General features: G+C 39.8%; 1 protein-coding gene across 1 annotated transcript in view; it reads right to left on the reverse strand.

Moving 5' to 3' along the window:
- The window catches only part of LOC121385060 (vacuolar protein sorting-associated protein 33B-like), a 32,833-nt gene extending 22,564 nt beyond the window's left edge, over positions 1-10,269 (reverse strand). The window contains exons 1-5 of the mRNA XM_041515599.1: positions 10,150-10,269; positions 5,570-5,650; positions 5,376-5,440; positions 4,618-4,735; positions 2,582-2,722 (exon numbers count right to left, since the gene is read on the reverse strand). Coding sequence (XP_041371533.1) covers positions 2,582-2,722; positions 4,618-4,735; positions 5,376-5,440; positions 5,570-5,650; positions 10,150-10,209 — 465 coding nt within the window. The 5' untranslated portion in view covers positions 10,210-10,269. The remainder of the gene's footprint in view (positions 1-2,581; positions 2,723-4,617; positions 4,736-5,375; positions 5,441-5,569; positions 5,651-10,149) is intronic.
- Positions 10,270-19,666: the final 9,397 nt, after the last annotated feature.

Here is a 19,666-nt window from a genome sequence, read left to right on the forward strand (position 1 = left end):
GCTCGGACCTGGTAAAACGAGCCGAAGAATTCGGGCATCACCTAGTTCTACCACTCTACACTGATGCTCGGACCTGGTAAAACGAGCCGAAGAATTCGGGCATCGCCTAGTTCTACCACTCTACACTGATGCTCGGACCTGGTAAAACGAGCCGAAGAATTCGAAGAAGACTCTACACTGATGCTCGGACCTGGTAAAACGAGCCGAAGAATTCGGGCATCGCCTAGTTTGGGCTACCACTCTACACTGATGCTCGTACCTGGTAAACCGAGCCGAAGAATTCGGGCATCACCTAGTTCTACCACTCTACACTGATGCTCGGACCTGGTAAAACGAGCCGAAGAATTCGGGCATCACCTAGTTCTACCACTCTACACTGATGCTCTACACTGATGCTCGGACCTGGTAAAACGAGCCGAAGAATTCGGGCATCGCCTAGTTCTACCACTCTACACTGATGCTCGGACCTGGTAAAACGAGTCAAACGAGCGAAGAATTCGGGCATCGCCTAGTTCTACCACTATACACTGATGCTCGGACCTGGTAAAACGAGCCGAAGAATTCGGGCATCACCTAGTTCTACCACTCTACACTGATGCTCGGACCTGGTAAAATGAGCTGAAGAATTCGGGCATCGCCTAGTTCTACCACTCTACACTGATGGTCGTATCTGGTAAAACGAGCTGAAGAATTCGGGCATCACCTAGTTCTACCACTCTACACTGATGCTCGGACCTGGTAAAACGAGCCGAAGAATTTGGGCATTGCCTAGTTCTACCACTCTACACTGATGCTCGGACCTGGTAAAACGAGCTGAAGACATCACCTAGTTCTACCACTCTACACTGATGCTCGGACCTGGTAAAACGAGCCGAAGAATTTGGGCATTGCCTAGTTCTACCACTCTACACTGATGCCCTGACCTGGTAAAACGAGCCGAAGAATTCGGGCATCGCCTAGTTCTACCACTCTACACTGATGCTTGGACCTGGTAAAATGAGCCGAAGAATTCAGGCATCGCCTAGTTCTACCACTCTACACTGATGCTCGGACCTGGTAAAACGAGCCGAAGGATTTGGGCATCGCCTATTTCTACCACTCTACACTGATGCCCTGACCTGGTAAAACGAGCCGAAGAATTCGGGCATCTCCTAGTTCTACCACTCTACACTGATGCTCGGACCTGGTAAAACGAGCCGAAGAATTCGGGCATCGCCTAGTTCTACCACTCTACACTGATGCTCTGAACTAGTAAAATGAGCCGAAGAATTCGGGCATCGCCTAGTTCTACCACTATACACTGATGCTCGGACCTGGTAAAACGAGCCGAAGAATTCGGGCATCGCCTAGTTCTACCACTCTACACTGATGATCTGAACTGGTAAAATGAGCCGAAGAATTCGGGCATCACCTAGTTCTACCACTATACACTGATGCTCGGACCTGGTAAAACGAGGCAAAGAATTCAGGCATCGCCTAGTTCTACCACTCTACACTGATGCTCGGACCTGGTAAAACGAGCCAAAGAATTCGGGGCATCTGACCTAGTTCTGATGCTCTGAACTGGTAAAATTAGCCGAAGAATTCGGGCATCACTAGTTCTACCACTCTACACTGATGGACCTCGGACCTGGTAAAAGGAGCCGAAGAATTCGGGCATCACCTAGTTCTACCACTCTACACTGATGCTCGGACCTGGTAAAACGAGCCGAAGAATTCGGGCATCGCCTAGTTCTACCACTCTACACTGATGCTCGGACATGGTAAAACGAGCCGAAGAATTCAGGCATCTCCTAGTTCTACCACTCTACACTGATGCTCGGACCTGGTAAAACGAGCCGAAGAATTCGGGCATCGCCTAGTTCTACCACTCTACACTGATGCTCGGACCTGGTAAAACGAGCCGAAGAATTCGGGCATCACCTAGTTCTACCACTCTACACTGATGCTCGGACCTGGTAAAACGAGCCGAAGAATTCGGGCATCGCCTAGTTCTACCACTCTACACTGATGCTCGGGCATCACCTAGTTCTACCACTATACACTGATGCTACCTGGTAAAACGAGCCGAAGAATTCGGACCTGGGGCATCGCCTAGTTCTACCACTCTACACTGATGCTCGGACCTGGTAAAACGAGCCGAAGAATTCGGGCATCACCTAGTTCTACCACTCTACACTGATGCTCGGACCTGGTAAAACGAGCCGAAGAATTCGGGCATCACCTAGTTCTACCACTATACACTGATGCTCGGACCTGGTAAAACGAGGCAAAGAATTCAGGCATCGCCTAGTTCTACCACTCTACACTGATGCTCGGACCTGGTAAAACGAGCCAAAGAATTCGGGCATCACCTAGTTCTACCACTCTACACTGATGCCCTGACCTGGTAAAACGAGCCGAAGAATTTGGGCATCGCCTAGTTCTACCACTCTACAATGATGCTCTGAACTGGTAAAATTAGCCGAAGAATTCGGGCATCACCTAGTTCTACCACTCTACACTGATGCTTGGACCTGGTAAAATGAGCCGAAGAATTCGGGCATCACCTAGTTCTACCACTCTACACTGATGCTCTGACCTGGTAAAACGAGCCGAAGAATTCGGGCATCTCCATTGACATGAGGTCGCGGTCCAGTGGGATGAGATCCAGCGGGAACTCTTCGATTGTGATCTGTCCAAACACGCCTTCATGTTCCAGGATCATCTCACACACATGTAGCTGGATAAAAAAAATAAAGAAATCCAGCACATACCATATAGTTAAATATCATCAGTCTTGCCTACTGGGGTGGGGTGGGGAGGGGGGGGGGGGGGGGGGGGGGGGGGGGGGGGGGGGGTGGGGGGTGGGGTGGGGGGGGGGGTGGGGGTGGGGGGAAGGGTGGCCTCAGAAATATAATAAGCATTTTGAGAGTACTGCTAAAGCAATATATGTCCACTACCGGGCCCAACAATTTTTCTTATCTCCTAAATTCAAGGGCCATAACTCTGAAAAGTGGGTAAATCACCACGAAACTTCAACTTAATTTGTAAAGCTATATACAAATAATAAAGCTATATACAAATAATAAAGCTATATATAAAATTTCATCTTGATATCTTCAGGCATCACAAAAATCCAAAAAACTAATTTTCCCATCTCCTAAGTTCAAGGGCCATAACTGTGTCAAAAATGGGTAAATCGCCATGAAAGTCAAACTTAATCTGTAACTGTACGTGATAAACCTATACACAAAATTTCAACTCAATATCTAAAGGTCTTCTGAAAAAAAAAGTTTAGAAAACAAATTTTCACATCTCCAAAGTTCAAGGGCCATAACTCCATCAAAAATGGGTAAATCGTCATGAAAATCAAATGTTTGATCTGTAACAGTACATAATGAAACTATACACAAACTTTCAGCTCAATATCTCAAAGCCTTCTGCAAAAACCATCCAGAAAACATATGTGGGACAGACAGACGGACGGACAGACGGACAGAGATGAAAGCTATAGTCTCCTCCGGTTGGACTGATAGGGGACTAAAAAGTGCTGTTCTTAAGTGACCTTTATATCTAGCAGGAGAAGCCCCTAATAGTATATATCTGTGTCTGATCTTATTTGACAGTTCTAAAATATCAATTAATCATCAATAACCATTCTTCTTACTGAATACAAATACACACAATACAAATGTATATCAAATGTCCATGAATACAGAGAAATGAGCTTAATTGCCATATTTGAAGAAACAAGACTGTCAGCACTAAAACTTTGAAAGAAGCATTGTCTTAATACAATATCTATGCCAATACATGTTTTACCTATAATTACTGTTTGAAGCTAATGTCATACAACTTCACAGTCACTGTACTACCAGTATTAGCATGTAACAATTTACAACTTGGGGTACCATGGGGAGTACCTTATGTAGTAGAATGATGATAGTGTACAAATATGATCACCATGCACGTTGTAAGTGTATCCTGGTAAATATTACGATGATGGTTTTTTAGCAGTATGGTGTATGATCACCATATTAAAAGTGTACCTTGCATGGTACAAAAATGATGGTGTATGATCCCCTTTTAAAAGTGTACCTTGTGTGGTACAAAGATGATGGTGTATGACCACCATGTTACAAGTGTACCTTGCATGGTACAAAAATGATGGTGTATGATCACCTTTAAAAGTACCATGTGTGGTACAAAGATGATGGTGTATGATCACTATGTTAAAAATGTATCTTGTGTGGTGCAAATATGGTTGGTTATCACCATGTTGAAGGTGTAACTTGTGTGGTACAAAGATGATGGTGTGTGATCATCACGTTAAAGGTGTACTGTGTGTGATATAAATATGACAGTGTATGATCACCATTTTAAGTGTACCTTGCATGGTACAAAGATGATGGTGTGTGATCATATTAAAAGTGTACCGTGTGTGGTACAAAGATGACAGTGTATGATCACCATTTTAAAAGTGTACCTTATGTGGTACAAAGATGATGGTGGGTGATCACCATGTTAAAGGTGTACTGTGTGTGATATAACTATGAGTGTATGATCACCATTTTAAAAGTGTACCTTGCATGGTATAAAGATGATGGTGTGTAATCAATCATGTTAAAAGTGTACCTTGCGTGGTACAAAGATGATGGTGTTCGACCGCTTTATTCCTTGACTCAGATCTGCATTGATGTGATCTGCGATGCACTTGACCGTCCTCATCTCGGAACGCACAAAATAGAAACGACTGAAAGAAAAAAAATCATTATCAGGTGAAAAACCTCTAAACCAGACACTCACTGGACCAAGTAAAATGTCCAGTTTTAAGCTTAGGTATCCAGCTTAGAGACGTTCTGTTTTGTAATGATATTATAAAAGGAACCACAAAAAAACTTCTGATTGTGATCGAATTCTGGTTTACCGAGGGTCTGGTTTTGAGGGGTTTTACTGTAGATTTGTATTAATTAACAGTTTTTAAAATCATTAAACTCTAGCTGATTATAGTAAGTACTGGACTCATGGTATCACGTAAAAACTAAGCACTGAATGGTCACGAACATTTGAAAACACTGGCTTTGGTTCTAAATTCATTCATTTCAACTTTATTTCTGTGCTTATATCCAATAGAGGTTCAAGCACACTGTCCTGAGCACACACCTCAGCTATCTGGGCTGTCTGTCCAGGACAGTGGGTTTGTGGTTAGTCATTAGTTAGAGAGAAATCGGTGTAGTGGTATTACACCTACCCATTGAGTCGTTAAAACCGGTACCAAGCTGTGAACCTAGTAACCTATACCAGCCTTATGTCCGCTGGCTTAACCACAACACCACTGAGACCGGTTTTAGTTCTAAAGAAAGAGAACAGATTTAAATGCTCATAAAAAGTACCTTGAACCTCCTGGTAAGCTTTTCTGTACGGGATCCAGGATAAATATTTTGTCCACATCATGACTCTGAAATTGATACAAATTGTTAACAAATTTAAATTAATAAATTTAAATTAACAAATTTAAATTAACAAAATAATATAACTTATTTTATTAATCATAGCCAATAACATCACATAATAATTATAATGGTACCTTCAAAAATGAAACTCCAGCGATTCGATCCAAGGCTTTGGTGAGGTTTGAACCAATGACAAGATCTTTAGATCCGGGAGCCTACAAATAAAAAACAAAAACATGTTGAGAAACAAGAAAATATTTAACAACTACACTGAAACTCGTCTAAATCAGACACCCTTGGGACCAAGTAAAAAGTCCAGTTTTAAGAGGTATCCGGTTTAGAGAGGTTCTCTATGTACAGATACTACAGATATTTAAAAAGGGACCATAAAAAAGGTTCGGTTTTGAGGGAATTCCGGTTTACAGAGGGTCTGGTTTCGAGAGGTTTCACGGTACATGTAAAAAATATATATTGTCACACAAATTGTCTCATTTTCTTCAAGTTGAATAACAGAAAAAGTACAAAAAGAGAATATTTTGCACAAAATCAGTGCTTTAATTAGTCTACTGATGGTGTGATTTTTCAATTGCTAGCATAATACTTACAGGACACAATATTACATGCAAACAATCAGATTCATCATGTGTCAATAATGCAAATTTAAAATCATATGAACCACCAAACAGTTATGTGACAGTTTTGCAGACTTAATGCATAGCACATTAAAGTTACAGTCTCTGGTTACCACATTATAAATTCATGCACAAATATGAAATACAAGCTCAAATGCACTTTTTAAAAAGTTGTGTGTGTTCGCTATGAATGGAGATCGTCAAAAGTATACGCTTGATTCGTTGCCTGTGCCGCCATAGCTCGGCAAAGCACAAACGACAGCCTGTTGTCAGTTTCAGTTAACATGTGAATTTGCCGATTTCAAATTGTAGGGTTTGTCTCAAAAAATTAAAAGAGAAATCTTGCGCTGTACAAAGAACGTTCGGTTGAGGATACGGTACTGGAGTCTTTCGTTAAAACCGGTTTGATCTTAACAATGTATTATCGACAATCGTACCTTCCTATTTCAGAATTAATATTTTATAAAGTATTAGTAGAACTTTCAAAGTTTAGTGTGTATACTAGTAACACATTAATCATGTATATATTTTTTAAATAAAATATACTAAGTAGACAATGAACGTTTTCACTTCTTAATTTTACGTGTTAAAATCGACAAATTCAAATAAATATTCTTTCGTTTGGAAAGGGTAAAGTTAGAGCATATATTGATTTAATAATCATCCGACACCATACAACCGTAAATAAAATGTGTTGAGTTTGTCGTTAAATAAAACATATCCTATCCTTCCTTCCATCTGCTTTTGGATGTCTAACATTTGGTAATTTTGACATATAATCTTAGAGAGGAATCGGGTGCATGTGCAGGGGGAGGGTATTGGAGGTTGAAACCCTTACTTGCCCAAGCTTAAAAATAATTGAAATGTATTTTCTGGGGGAGCATGGCCCCATATAAACTTCGCTAAATACTAAAACAGTCTATAACCCCAACCCCGCTGAAATCCCTGCACACACACCTTGGAAACCCGCTACATTTGTTTTTAGCAAGAGATCGTTTATATGTACCATCCCACAGACAGGATATCACATACCATGGTCTTTTTGTATACCCACCGATGGGGATCGATCCTAGACTGACAACGCATTTCCAAAAAACCCCACCTTTTTAGGTCTAAGTAAAAATAACATATAGTCTTGAAAAATGTTAAATGTAAATCGAACACAGTACCCTCTTCCTCTACCCCTAGAGCGTTACTTAATTAGTAACACCCCCTTACATGTAACGCATATGCCAACAGCTGGCCACTGTCAAAATTTCAAGGCAAATCCCCCACCCACCGACCCCTGGAAAGGCACTGTACCATACCTCTATGGATATAAATATGTTTTGGAGATATGAGACGACCCCATAATCAAGACAGTTAAATTTGTTCAAAAATTGCGAAATCTCATGTGATCTATTGTTGGGGAGTGCCACATTTGTGATAAGCCAATAAAAACCAAGATGGTGGTAGCCCATCAAAAGTGTCCCACTTTCGAAATACTGGCTTTGTTTTTGACCTGGCCAGCGTAGTGAAACCAATGCGGAGTGCGGCGTCATATATGCACCAAACGTGACTGGATTTTCTGTTCTATATGCTTAAATAATAAAAATAGTCCGGATACTGCCGCTTTAAACTACTATAATTGGAAAAAAAATCAAGTTAATTTAAAATATTAATTTTGACCATAATTCTAGAAAGAAGTATTGTACAAGTTTGTTAGGGTTAAATTATAATTCACATACAAACAAGTGGTTACCAAAGTAAAACTCGCATGAAGTAACTTCCAGTTGGATGTACCTAATTTTTTTTAAATATAGTCCCCTGTATTTATTTAACATTTGGTTGACACAATAATGTCCACCTTGGACTACATGTAGGTTGACAGGAAAGTGAGTGCGTTCACATGACAAGCATGTTATGTGGCCCCTTGATCTCAGAAACTCACTTCAGTCGGGCCTGGGTGAGGGCTGAGATCCATTAGTTTATTTTACACTTTGACATGTAGTGATCCAGGGCTCGAAATTAAGAATTTCTCTCCCACTGCAATTTTTAAAAGAATTGCTGAGGTTGGCAATTTCGAGCCTACCATTGGCAATATTTTTAAAAGTGACATTTGCATAAAATAAACATGACTGAAAGGTAATTTTGCTGTATGTAGACAGATTTCAAATGTGCAAATGTTAAATACTGGCAGATAATGTATGGGAATGGGAACTCTATTTACGTGCCCATATCCAATAAAGGTTCAGGCACGCCTACCACGGGTCCAGCCTCTGACATAGCCAGTGGGTGGTTTTGGGGCAGTCCAGATAATGTACACTATGTGTATACATTTTGCCTTTTTGAGGAGCTTGTGATGCTCAGGTTAGATCAGGTCATATGTTTTAACGTGCACATTCAGAACAAGCTGTTGTAGCACACACCTGTCATCGGCTGCTCCATTCAGAACAATAAAAGGTTTGGGGCGGATGGGAGATAAGTTGATTTGACTTAGTTGATCGAAAGGTAGCTCCTTGCTGTTGAGATGCCGTTGGTGCCATCATTATGTTACAGCCTAGTGCAGGGCGCACATTAAGTCAATACAAACATGTACTTTTCTTAAAGTGCAGGGCGAGTTGCTTGCCTCTATTTAGCAAATTTAAAATAGCAGGGAAAGTTTTAAAGGTTGTCGTTGGAAGATTTATTTTGTTAATAATGTCACAAGTACTTCAATCGGGATTTAGTGTGTATGTGTATAGGTTATACATTTTTAGTTTGTGTGTCCATTTGTTGCACTATTTCAGTTGAGAAATGGTTGACAATGGTGCCACAAGACAAGTTCTAAATACCAGCTATATATAGGGTATGTAACAATATCCAGACGTAGAAAGAACCATAGTTTCTTTCTACATCTGTTCGGACTAGTTTGAGCACTGTTTTACCTTGTTCAATTTATTATCAAAATCAACCAACATATGTTAACTAATATTCATGCCAGTTTTTGTTGCACGCATGATGAGATTAAATGCATGTCATAGTCTAATGTTGACATTCTTCAGATACACCCGTAAATTGGGCTATTGTTTCTCAAGAGTGACAAGTGTCACATGACGTCACCAAAACTCTTATGCAAAGCAGACAATATAATATTTTGACAATGACAGCTCGGTATAAAACAGTTGTTTCTTTAACTTGGTTTAATATTACACATTATTTAATATAGTGTGTACAGTGTAAAATGCTGGTCATGTATACATTTCCCTAGGTGTAAAAATATTTTGAATATCTACTTCAGTACTTGTCTAAAGTTTCCTCATTTGTGCACTTTGTTTTGGGGAAGGTTTTCTTAATTCAACAAACCCATTCCAATGTCAGGGTTTACACGCATGTAGGTTCCTTAAAAACAAGTCATATGTAAATAGACCGGTTTATGGGGTAGGCTGGTTCAAGGTTTTATACGATACTGTCATACTAAGGGGTGGTGCCACTGGTGGGGAGGGAGAACTTTTACTAACTCAGTTACAGTAAGTTAAGGTCTCACTACACAGATGTCATCTGCCATTGACACCCATGTTAAACTGCCCAACTTCAAGCGAAGATTGCCCATAGAACGGGTTCTCGTTGGCACTAACAACATACACCATTGTGAACATACATTATATAAGCATTTATTTCCACTCCAAAATTGAGAACATTTCCGTCTCAGTTTTTTGCTATATGACCGCATCTGGCTGTAGTACCGGTCCGAACAGGTGGTTCATTAACCGATTCACTCCGGCTGTCACTTGCGCTATATACCCATGTCCCAAAAGGTCGATGCACAATAATACAAAATGACATGGGCAAAATACAGCCAGAAGGCTTACCATTAAACATACATATTGTTTTAATTCTTCACCATCCTAGAAGTGAATATGTGAACCATAACATGTGTCACAATTAGGAACTATAGTGGACCGTGATGAATGAACTGTCACCCGGAAGTGATATGTGTAGTGAGACCTAAAGTTAGAGTAACTGTGTGGGTTGAACTCGAAAACGTCTGGTTTCCATTTTCCAATATGTACAAATACTCAGTGTTAATTATTGAAGGAAAAATGCTGCAATAAAATGCTTACGGATTGAAGAAGATGTGCTAGCTTCGTTCGTAAAACGTGTCTTATTTCGTCTATATTCATCTTTTTAACCAAAACATCGTTAATCAAAACACGGAAATACACGATGACGGAAGTGATCAAGGGAAATAACTCTATTTCAGATACCGGTTAGGGGGTTGGGCTATATCAATTAAAATCCCATAGGCGACCATGTTAACGTTTGTGTTTAAAAACATATACAATATATCAACCAAACTAGGACCCATAAATATCATTACTACAACCTCTACCTCAAAGTATTAACTGCAGTAAATGGTACCTTTCATGGCTCATTTTCGGTATAACCAGATGTTTTTACAACACCCCTAGTTTCGCACAAAATTTGAGTACTTTTTTTTTACATGTACCCATACAATGATACATATTCCAAGCACAAGGCTACTTAGCACAGTGGTACTAGATGAATTAAAATTGTATACATTTTTAGCCCAGATGAAACTAATTTCTTTTTACAACCAACACACTCATATTTATAACCAATCACAGGACTTGTGGTGTTAACTTCTCTATCAAAAGTTGGTGCACCTCGAACTTTAACCCAGCCGGAAGTTATTTTGTTTAGTGTTTCCTAGGATGTGAATCTCAGCCCATAACCACTAACTCACTGTCCTGGACAGAAAGTCAAAGGGGCAGGACGTATCCCAGTGGTACAGCGCTTGCTTGATGCGCGGTCGGTGTGGGGTCGATCCCCGTCGGTGGGTCCATTGAGCTATTTCTCATTCCAGCCAGTGCACCACGACTGGTATATCATATGCCGTGGTATGTACAACCCTGTCTGTGGGATGGTGCATATAAAAGATCCCTTGCTGCTAATCGAAAAGAGTAGTCCATGAAGTGGCGACAGCTGGTTTCCTCTCTCAATATCTGTGTGGTCCTTAACCATATGTCTGACGCCATATAAGCGTAAATAAAATGTGTTGAGTGCGTCGTTAAATAAAATATTTCTTTCTAGGACAGAAAGTCCAGATAGCCGAGATGTGTACCCAGGACAGCGCGCTTGAACCTTAATTGGATATAAGCACGAAAATGAGTTAAAATGAATGAATTTATCGATAGTTCTATTTTCAGAGGCAGTCCAGTCTGATCGACTGTCTCCAGGACAGCGTGCTTGAACCTTCATTGGTTATAGGCACGCTAAACAGAATCCGTACCTATCAGCCTAAAGACCGATGGCTTAAGTTCTACCGGTCTAAAATCAGATGGCTTAAGTTCTACCGGTCTAAAATCCAATGGCCGGTAGATACGGCAGACCAACTAGACAAAATACTAGATCGATAACTCCCCACCACCACCACCACCCCCACACACGTGCGTCTGAGAAATAACAGTTATGGAGTTGAGTTTTAGTCTATTTTTAGGGGGTATTTCACTATTTCAAAGTCACAGACTAATGTTTCACTCAATTGTAACCCCATAACTGTTACTTCTCAGACGCACGTGCCTTTTAAAAATATGAGAAATGCATTTTGTGATATTAAAAACACTTCGAATGTATGGAAATGGATAATCGAAACAATAAAAATCTATGTAAAGTATGATTTCAGTTATTAAGAACGGCTCTTAAAGGGACACACCATAGTTACGGCTAGTTGTTAACCATTACGGCGTTGTTTTTCGCTATTAAACCCATTTTTTTCACAAATAAAATTGCACTTTACTTACCGTTTATTATTTAGAATATACATTTCCATTCACCTGAAGTGTTTTTTGGTAATCCTAGTAATCCTGGTGTTTGTAATACCACAAAATGCATTTTTCGTATTTCTGAAAAACTCACGCGCGTCGGAGAAAAAACCGTTGAGCAGACAAGGTCTAATCTATTTTTAGAGGGGATATTTCCATTTCAATGTCACAGATGTTGGTATACCACGTGACCGTTATCATTTTGGTTCGGTTTGTTTTCTCGTGCACGGTTCGCGCAATCAACGTCCGATTTGTTGTTGTTCATTTGTGAGATTTTTCTTCACAGTTCGTGAACATTTTCAATAACAAAAAAGTTCAGACAAGTAAGTATCTCAATACAAAACGTTACAAACCCTTAAAACCAATAATTTTGCACCCCAGTCTGTGAAATTTGTCGTGACGTAGGCATTGTTGTGCTTCGAGCGACATCTACCGGTGACATCAGAATACTAACTTTCAAATTATTTCAAGCAATTGGGACATGGGGATTCCCATGGTATTTATCGATATAAAACCTGCTTTTTCACTCCATTTGATAAAAACGTGATCTAAGTGTGTTACAGGTTTGTAGATAACCAAATTATAATTTATTTTCGCTGGATGGAACTAGGGTGTGCGGCTTTAATAATAAAACATGTGCCTTAGTGTTTAAAAAAACTAGGGTATGTCCCTTTAAAGTATATCACATTTGCATGTTTCCTCTATCGATCAAATGTTAAAATAAACATTTTGGAGGAGTGTAATTTAATCTGAAAAGAAAACAAAAATTCAGGCTTCACCTCTTTTATTATTATTATTTTTTTCATTTCAGGCAGGTCCCGAACATGCCGGGTGCCCCATTTATTTCAGAAAAGACCTCCCTATTTACAATAAACCAGGTTCTCCTTGAATGTGGCCAATAAAGATCTACATATGAGTGTCAGTGCTTGTTTCAGTTAGTGCATGTTTGTATTTTTGTTTTCTTTATATTATTATAAGTGTGTGTGACTTAAGTGGTGTGTATTTACAATATCTTAACCTGGTTTGCGGACCTGGCCCCCAAAGCTACAAGCCGGGGGGTCCAGGTCTATTTTTCTACATTTGGTGCAATTTGCCATTTTTTATCATAGTTTATATGTAATGTCAAAGGCATCATTGCACGAGGCAATGACCCCCTTGAAACACCAGTGTCTTAAGAATTTTTCTTTTTTGTTGGGCCGCTCTAAGGCGGCAAAAAATTCTATTTCAACCCTTGAATAAACTAAATGTTTGAAAAGTGCCATTTCGTTACATGGCTTATCGCCCTCTAATAATTTTCTAGTTGTCCATATTACCCTTATCGCTTTACTCCAAAGAAAAATTCCTAACTGCGATGCATAATCTCCAGGCTTATGTTTTATGCCAAAAATCATGGCGTACGGGTTCAAGCGAAATTTATTACCGAAAAGTTTTTTGAAGATTGGTTCAATTTGCTTTATAAATAGTTTTGTTTTGTTGCAGTGAAAAAAGGCATGCAAGACTGAGTCCACTCCGTTGCACACAAGGCACTCCGGAGTGGACGCAATCTTCCAGTCATTTCTAATCATTTTATAAATTAAATCATAGTCGGGATTTTCAATGAAACCTGAATTTAATGTTTTCCAAATGTTTTGCCAGTTTATGGTTTCATTAAAGGCTATATTCCACCTGGTCTTAAATGATGCATCTTTGTAAGTTCTTACTAACAAGACTGCGTATATGTCTTTAGTTTTCGCGTCTGTCATGTCTTTTTTCGTGTCACCGATGTTGATACGAAAGCTGGCGTCTAAGTCACCATCAAGGGGGTCTTCATTTTGTAGTGTCCTTAGTAATGTCCGCGAAAAGTTGTCCTGTAGGTCTTTTAATTGGCGATAAAATACCGCGCTAGTTGAAAAACCAGCGAAGTCCAAAAAGTCGTTCGTCCCCGAGTCCCAAATGTCCTTGACTAAATTTAGTCTTTCTCTACGTATACTTGTGTATGTTTTGTTTGATATAAGAGGGTTTTCGTAGTGTCAAGGTCCTTCCATGTTAAGAGTATTTCCCTGTAGATATTCGGCATTGAGATGAAATTATCTTTTTTATTTATAATTTTACATTTTAGAACATGTCTTTCAATATTTAAGTTTTTGTATTGGCCTAAAAAGTGATCCGCTAAAGATTTCCAGTGGCCATCGCCCTCTAGGCTTAAAAATCTACTTACAAATTTAATTCTTTGTGCTTTAATTTTTAGCCGAATATTTACGACACCCAACCCGCCTAACTCCTTAGGTAGTTGAAGTTGCTCTTTTGATATAAAATGTTTTTTGTAACTCCAAATAAAGTCAAAAATAATTTTATCTATTTGTTTAGCATATTTTTCCGGTAATTCCAAAACGTTAGATAGGTACCAAATGCCGCTAGTGGCAAGCGAATTTACTGCTACTACTTTTCCATGTAAGGTTAATTTACGGTTACTCCAAATGTTTAAAATCGTTTTAATTTTTTGAATTTTTGGTTCCCCGTTATCGGCGGAAACATCTACGTTACCAAAATAAAACCCTAAGATTTTGATTTTTTCGTTTGTCCATCTTATATCAATAGGCGTATCTTTCTCGTACCTAAGTCTCCCCATTAGGAAACCAGTGGTTTTCTGAAGGTTGACTTTGGCTCCAGAAGCACGTTCGTATATATTTAAAACTTTAAACAATTGTTTAACTGAGTCTAGGTCTGATAAGGTCGCGTTGCCGTCGTCTGAGTAGCCCACCCACTTACTAACGAAGCCATCAGGTAGATTTATTCCATTAATTTTTGTATCTTCCCGAACAGCTTCCGCCAAAGTTTCTGCTACTAAAATATATAAAACTGTGCTGATCGGGCATCCCTGTCTAATACCCCGAGATAAGTTAAAATAATTTGAAATATGTCCATTGACTTTTACCGCAGATGAAATATCTGTGTAACAAGTCTTAATCATTTTTATGAAATTTGGTCCAAAGTTAAATTTTTTGAGCACTTTGAATAAAAAATCCCACTCTACTCTATCATAAGCTTTGGTTTGATCTAGAGAAAGAATTAACCCCGGTAGATTTTCACGATTAACGTATTCTATTAAGTCCCTTATCAATGATGCACCGTCATGTATTGATCTGCCTTTTACTGAACATTTTTGATTTGGGTGAATAATTTTTGGTAAGAAATCTCGAATTCTACTGGCCAAAACTTTTGTGATAATTTTGTAGTCGCAATTTAGTAACGAAATCGGGCGCCAATTTTTTAGAAGTTGTTTTTCATTGCCTTTCCAAATTAGAACGATTACACCGCGCCTCATGGTGAAAGTTAATTTTTCTTTACTAAAGGCATCATTAATTACTTCTACCAGGTCACTACCAATAAGGCCGAAAAAATTCTGGTAGAATTCTGCAGACAATCCATCACAGCCAGGCGATTTATCATTGGCAAAAGATTTAATAGCTGATGAGACTTCGTCAAGAGTTATTTCCCCTTCGCATGCATCTCTGTCTTCATTGTTTAATGTCTTTGTCATTTTGTTTAATAAATAATTTTGTGCCGAAACGTCTGTCTTTTCTGAAGTGTATAAGGTTTTATAAAATTTAGTAGTTTATTCTAGAATTTCTTGTTGTGTGTTAATTAAATTACCGTCTTCAGTTATTAAAGAGTCCATGCATTTATTATTGGGTTTTTGTTTTTCAAGGTTTACAAAGTACGCCGTGCATCTTTCACCTTGTTCTGTTTCGTCGACCTTGGCCATAATTCTAGCACCCTGTAATTGTATTTGTTCGTAGCTTTTAATTTTATTTTGTACATTTAATAATTCAGAATAATCGTCCAAGTGTCCTAACTCGTCTAGTTGTGTTAAGAAAATTTCATCTTGTTTTAAATTATATATGTACGTCCTTTCAGTCCTGCGTTTTCGTTTACAATAGTCCTTGGTCAGAGTTTTTATTTTTACTTTACCCAAATCCCACCATAACAAAAGATCCTCATAATCCCCTTTTTTTGTTTTCCAAGTCTGCCAAAAATCATTTATTAAATTAGCGTAGTTTTTGTCTTTCAGAATGCTATTGTTAAAGGCCCATAGTCCAGGTCCGTTGTTGTTTTTGTCAAAGGTGAAGTCAGCCCAAACAAGCTTGTGGTCAGTATATACGCACTGAGTTACACCAGCTTCTTTTAGGCCAGCGATAAACTGCCCTGAGATTATGGGTATGGGTGACTGTATTTACGTGCCCCTATCCACGAAGGTTCAGGCACGCCCACTGCGGAATTAGCCTCTGACTTCGCCAGTGACTGACTCCGGAGCAGGGGGGGGGGGGGGGGGGGGGGGGTAAGTTTGAGGTGGGCGGAATTTGGAAAAAAGCCATTTAGTTAGCGCGGACCGACTAGCAGACACTTCATAAACAAGAAGTAACACCGAGTGGGAGCCGTGTTCTGATTGGCTGAATTTCGATTCCTCGGTGAAGCCTGTTTTTTACCTAAGTCTACAAAGAGTACTGCATACCGATACATGTCTGGACTCTAAAATTTTAGCCAAAAATGGTTAAGACTGCTCGGCCGAAAAGTTTTAAGGTGATTTTGAGCAATTGAACGGGCGCCAAAATAAAATGCGTTAGACTACTTATAAAAAAATAAACATAAGAATTTAGAACTGCTTCCAAAACGTTTAAAGTCTAACTAGCCCAATAAAAAAGGTTGGTACTCACGGAGGTAAAGGTTGGTAGGAGGTTGGTATAACAGGACTCATGGTGAGGTGATGGACTGTCCAGGCCTGAAGTTGGGGAGTCCTTCAATCAAGACCTTGATATTCCTGTAGATGGCTGCCGGATATATATCTCTCAGCACTATCTTGAGGATACGATGGATCGTAGTATTGGTCATATCCGGTATCAAGAGTCCTTGCCTGTACAGTCCGTCCTGTTTTGCAGTCACGTGGATCTGGTTGCCAGTTCCTGTTGAGTGCAGTTGGTATTTCCCAATTCCGTTGGGTAGGTTTCGCCAGTTGTTCTCATTCCAGAGCCCCTTTAGTTGGTTGGTGTCGGTGAAGTCACCGTGGATACAACCCTGCCATTTGGATGGGATGTTTTCACATACGATAGTCCATTCGGATTGGTCGAGTGTCCCCGGTTCGGAAACCGTTGACATCTTCCTCCTCTTGGACTCCCCTCCGGCTGCAGGGTCGGCAACAACATCATCAGTGGAAGGCGCTTGTGGGCTCGCTGGGGGGTCCGTCACGATGACGTGTCCAGTTTCCATCTCAGCAGGTGGGTCGTCAGGAGGGATCGCCACTGTCAGTGGAGCTGACAGCTTTGGTCCCCCCTCTTCCGCTCCTGGCGAGTGCTTCCGGTCAGAAACTGGGAGCGGCTGCGCAGAGTGAACCGCCCCCGGTGGTTTAGCCACCGGGTTTGGATCACCCTGTCTCGCTCCCGTTGGTCTGATCTTCCTCTTCGGGGCAGGTGGGACCGCTCCTGGCGGTTGAGCCGCTAGGTTTGGTCCCCCCTGCGAAGTCTTAGGTCGCCGCCTCCGGTTCCTCCTCTTCGATCCTGATGAGTTGGTAGCTCCGTAACTCAAGGTTACAACAGCACTGTCTCCATTGTGTTCAATGCGGTACTTGACTAGTGGGCCAAGTACACGCAACACAGCCCCCAGGGTGGGGGGGGGGAGAGAAATCACCACGTTCTCGCTAGACAACTTCATTGTCTGAAGGTCGAGGTAAGAATGGCCCTGAGATTAAGATTCGGTCGTTGCGAGAGTATGTTTTATAAGCTTTACTGTGGTATGTGTAGGAGGTTCTGTTTGGGTATAAATATCTGTATGCGTTTGTTAGTGCATGTTCATTTATAATGTTATTTAATTCTTTAACCCCTATAGTGCCCCTAAGCTCCTGCTTCTTAGATCCTGTCCGGTCGAGCGTTACATTGTCCACACAATAGACCTCTTTCTCATTCCACATGTGCCCGTTGCGGAGTTACTCGAGGACGCAAACCGCGAGATTTCGCGAGATCTCGCCAAAATAGACCTATCTGCAAATTGGGGGGCAAAAGCAATGCGAGGCCACGACCATTGTTCAATTATTAACTGTTCCAATCGCATATGTCCGGGAAATTCGTTATCCTTCCATCGATATCCAGCCAATGGATATCGGAAACGTTTGTGGGTAATCGTTTCACGTAGAAAACGATTTTAATGTTACTCTAAGTACGAGGGTTTGTTCGGTACATTTTGTAGGAGGGAACCCAGTGAACGCATAAGGGACCAAAACCTTACCGGTTCTGTACAGGACGTTCCTACACAGGGCGGTCTAGTATACTTAGATATGGCGGAAAACACATTAACAGTAAAGAAAATAAATATATATTTTGTATATAAAGAAAATATATGTATATTTCGAATTATACTCAATAAAATATATAACGTGGCGTGTGTAAATATATAAAAAATATATGTAGTCAGGACAGCTATGTACAGAACGTTCCTATACAGGGCGGTCTAGTATTCTCTACTTAGATATGGTAGTAAACAGTAAAATAAAATAAATAAATATATATTTTGTATATACAGAAAATATATGTATATTTCGGACAATACTCAACAGAATATATATATATATATATATATATATATATATATATATATATATATATATATATATATATATATATCTATATGAACTTTTAAAGGAAAGGTGTAGGCTGGCTCTAATGCCAAATTAAACAAATATGGAGCCTAAAATGAAGAATGATGCAATAAAATGTTTAATATGTTAACGGGTTTAGGATTAATTGACAATATTAACACGGTTTCTATTTTACGCGCATGGATAAAATAACTACGCGAAAAGCCGCGTGCATTGGCTGTGACGTAGCACGTGAACAGCCAGCCAGTAAACAATATGTGAAACCATGTGCTTTTTGATAGATTTGTTTACATTAGCGCTTTGATCAATGGCTTACCAACCGTTTATGTTTGAGCCCGAACGTTCCGAACATGATAGTGAGTCGGACTTCGACATAGGATTATCTTCAGGCGATGAATTGGAAGAAAATGTCGAAAATATTGCGCGATTGGGAAACCGAGATTGGTGTTATGTGTGGCAACTGCAGACCAATGGACACGGTAAAAGAAAGTATCTGTTGTTTAGAAGTAGACCAAATCGGCGACAAAATGCAAACCACCAACTTGCAGTGCATTCTAGAACATTATGATTTCCCGATTATATGTTTGTATCCAGAAGTGCTCAGGACAGCCCTCGTAGCCAGAGCCGACATACGACTACACAGAACCAGTACCAAATAGGTATGTAGCTTACTATGGTCCGTACCACAGGGAACGCCCTTTTTCATACTATACAATTTACTACAAGTTATTTATTTCTGAACCGATTGGTTTGTAAATTTGCACACAAAAATAGTTTTAAAAAAAATGTTATTTCTAAAACGCTTTTACCTTCCTTCTTAGGTCAAACCAAACAGCAATTACTGAATTAGCCCATTTTTGTTTTAAATTCAAATTTTGGTACATTTCCTTGAAAATTATTAAAATGTGGTCGATTTATGTAATCTTTTATTACTTAAAGACTAAATATGTGCTTTACATACATTTTTATATACTAATTTATTGTGAAACATCTATATTGACCTTGTAACACCGGAGCCTGGCGATCTCGCCCCGTGTCGATCTCGCCCGGGGCGACTTCGCCAGGACTTATTTTCATCGTTAGGCGAAGTTATCATACATATTAGACTTGCTAGAAGACATATATTATAGTATATATCTACTGTCATTATCAGCATGTTTTTGTGCCAAA

Source organism: Gigantopelta aegis, chromosome 2, assembly GCF_016097555.1.
Source record: "Gigantopelta aegis isolate Gae_Host chromosome 2, Gae_host_genome, whole genome shotgun sequence".
Classification (NCBI taxonomy): Eukaryota; Metazoa; Mollusca; class Gastropoda; order Neomphalida; family Peltospiridae; genus Gigantopelta; species Gigantopelta aegis.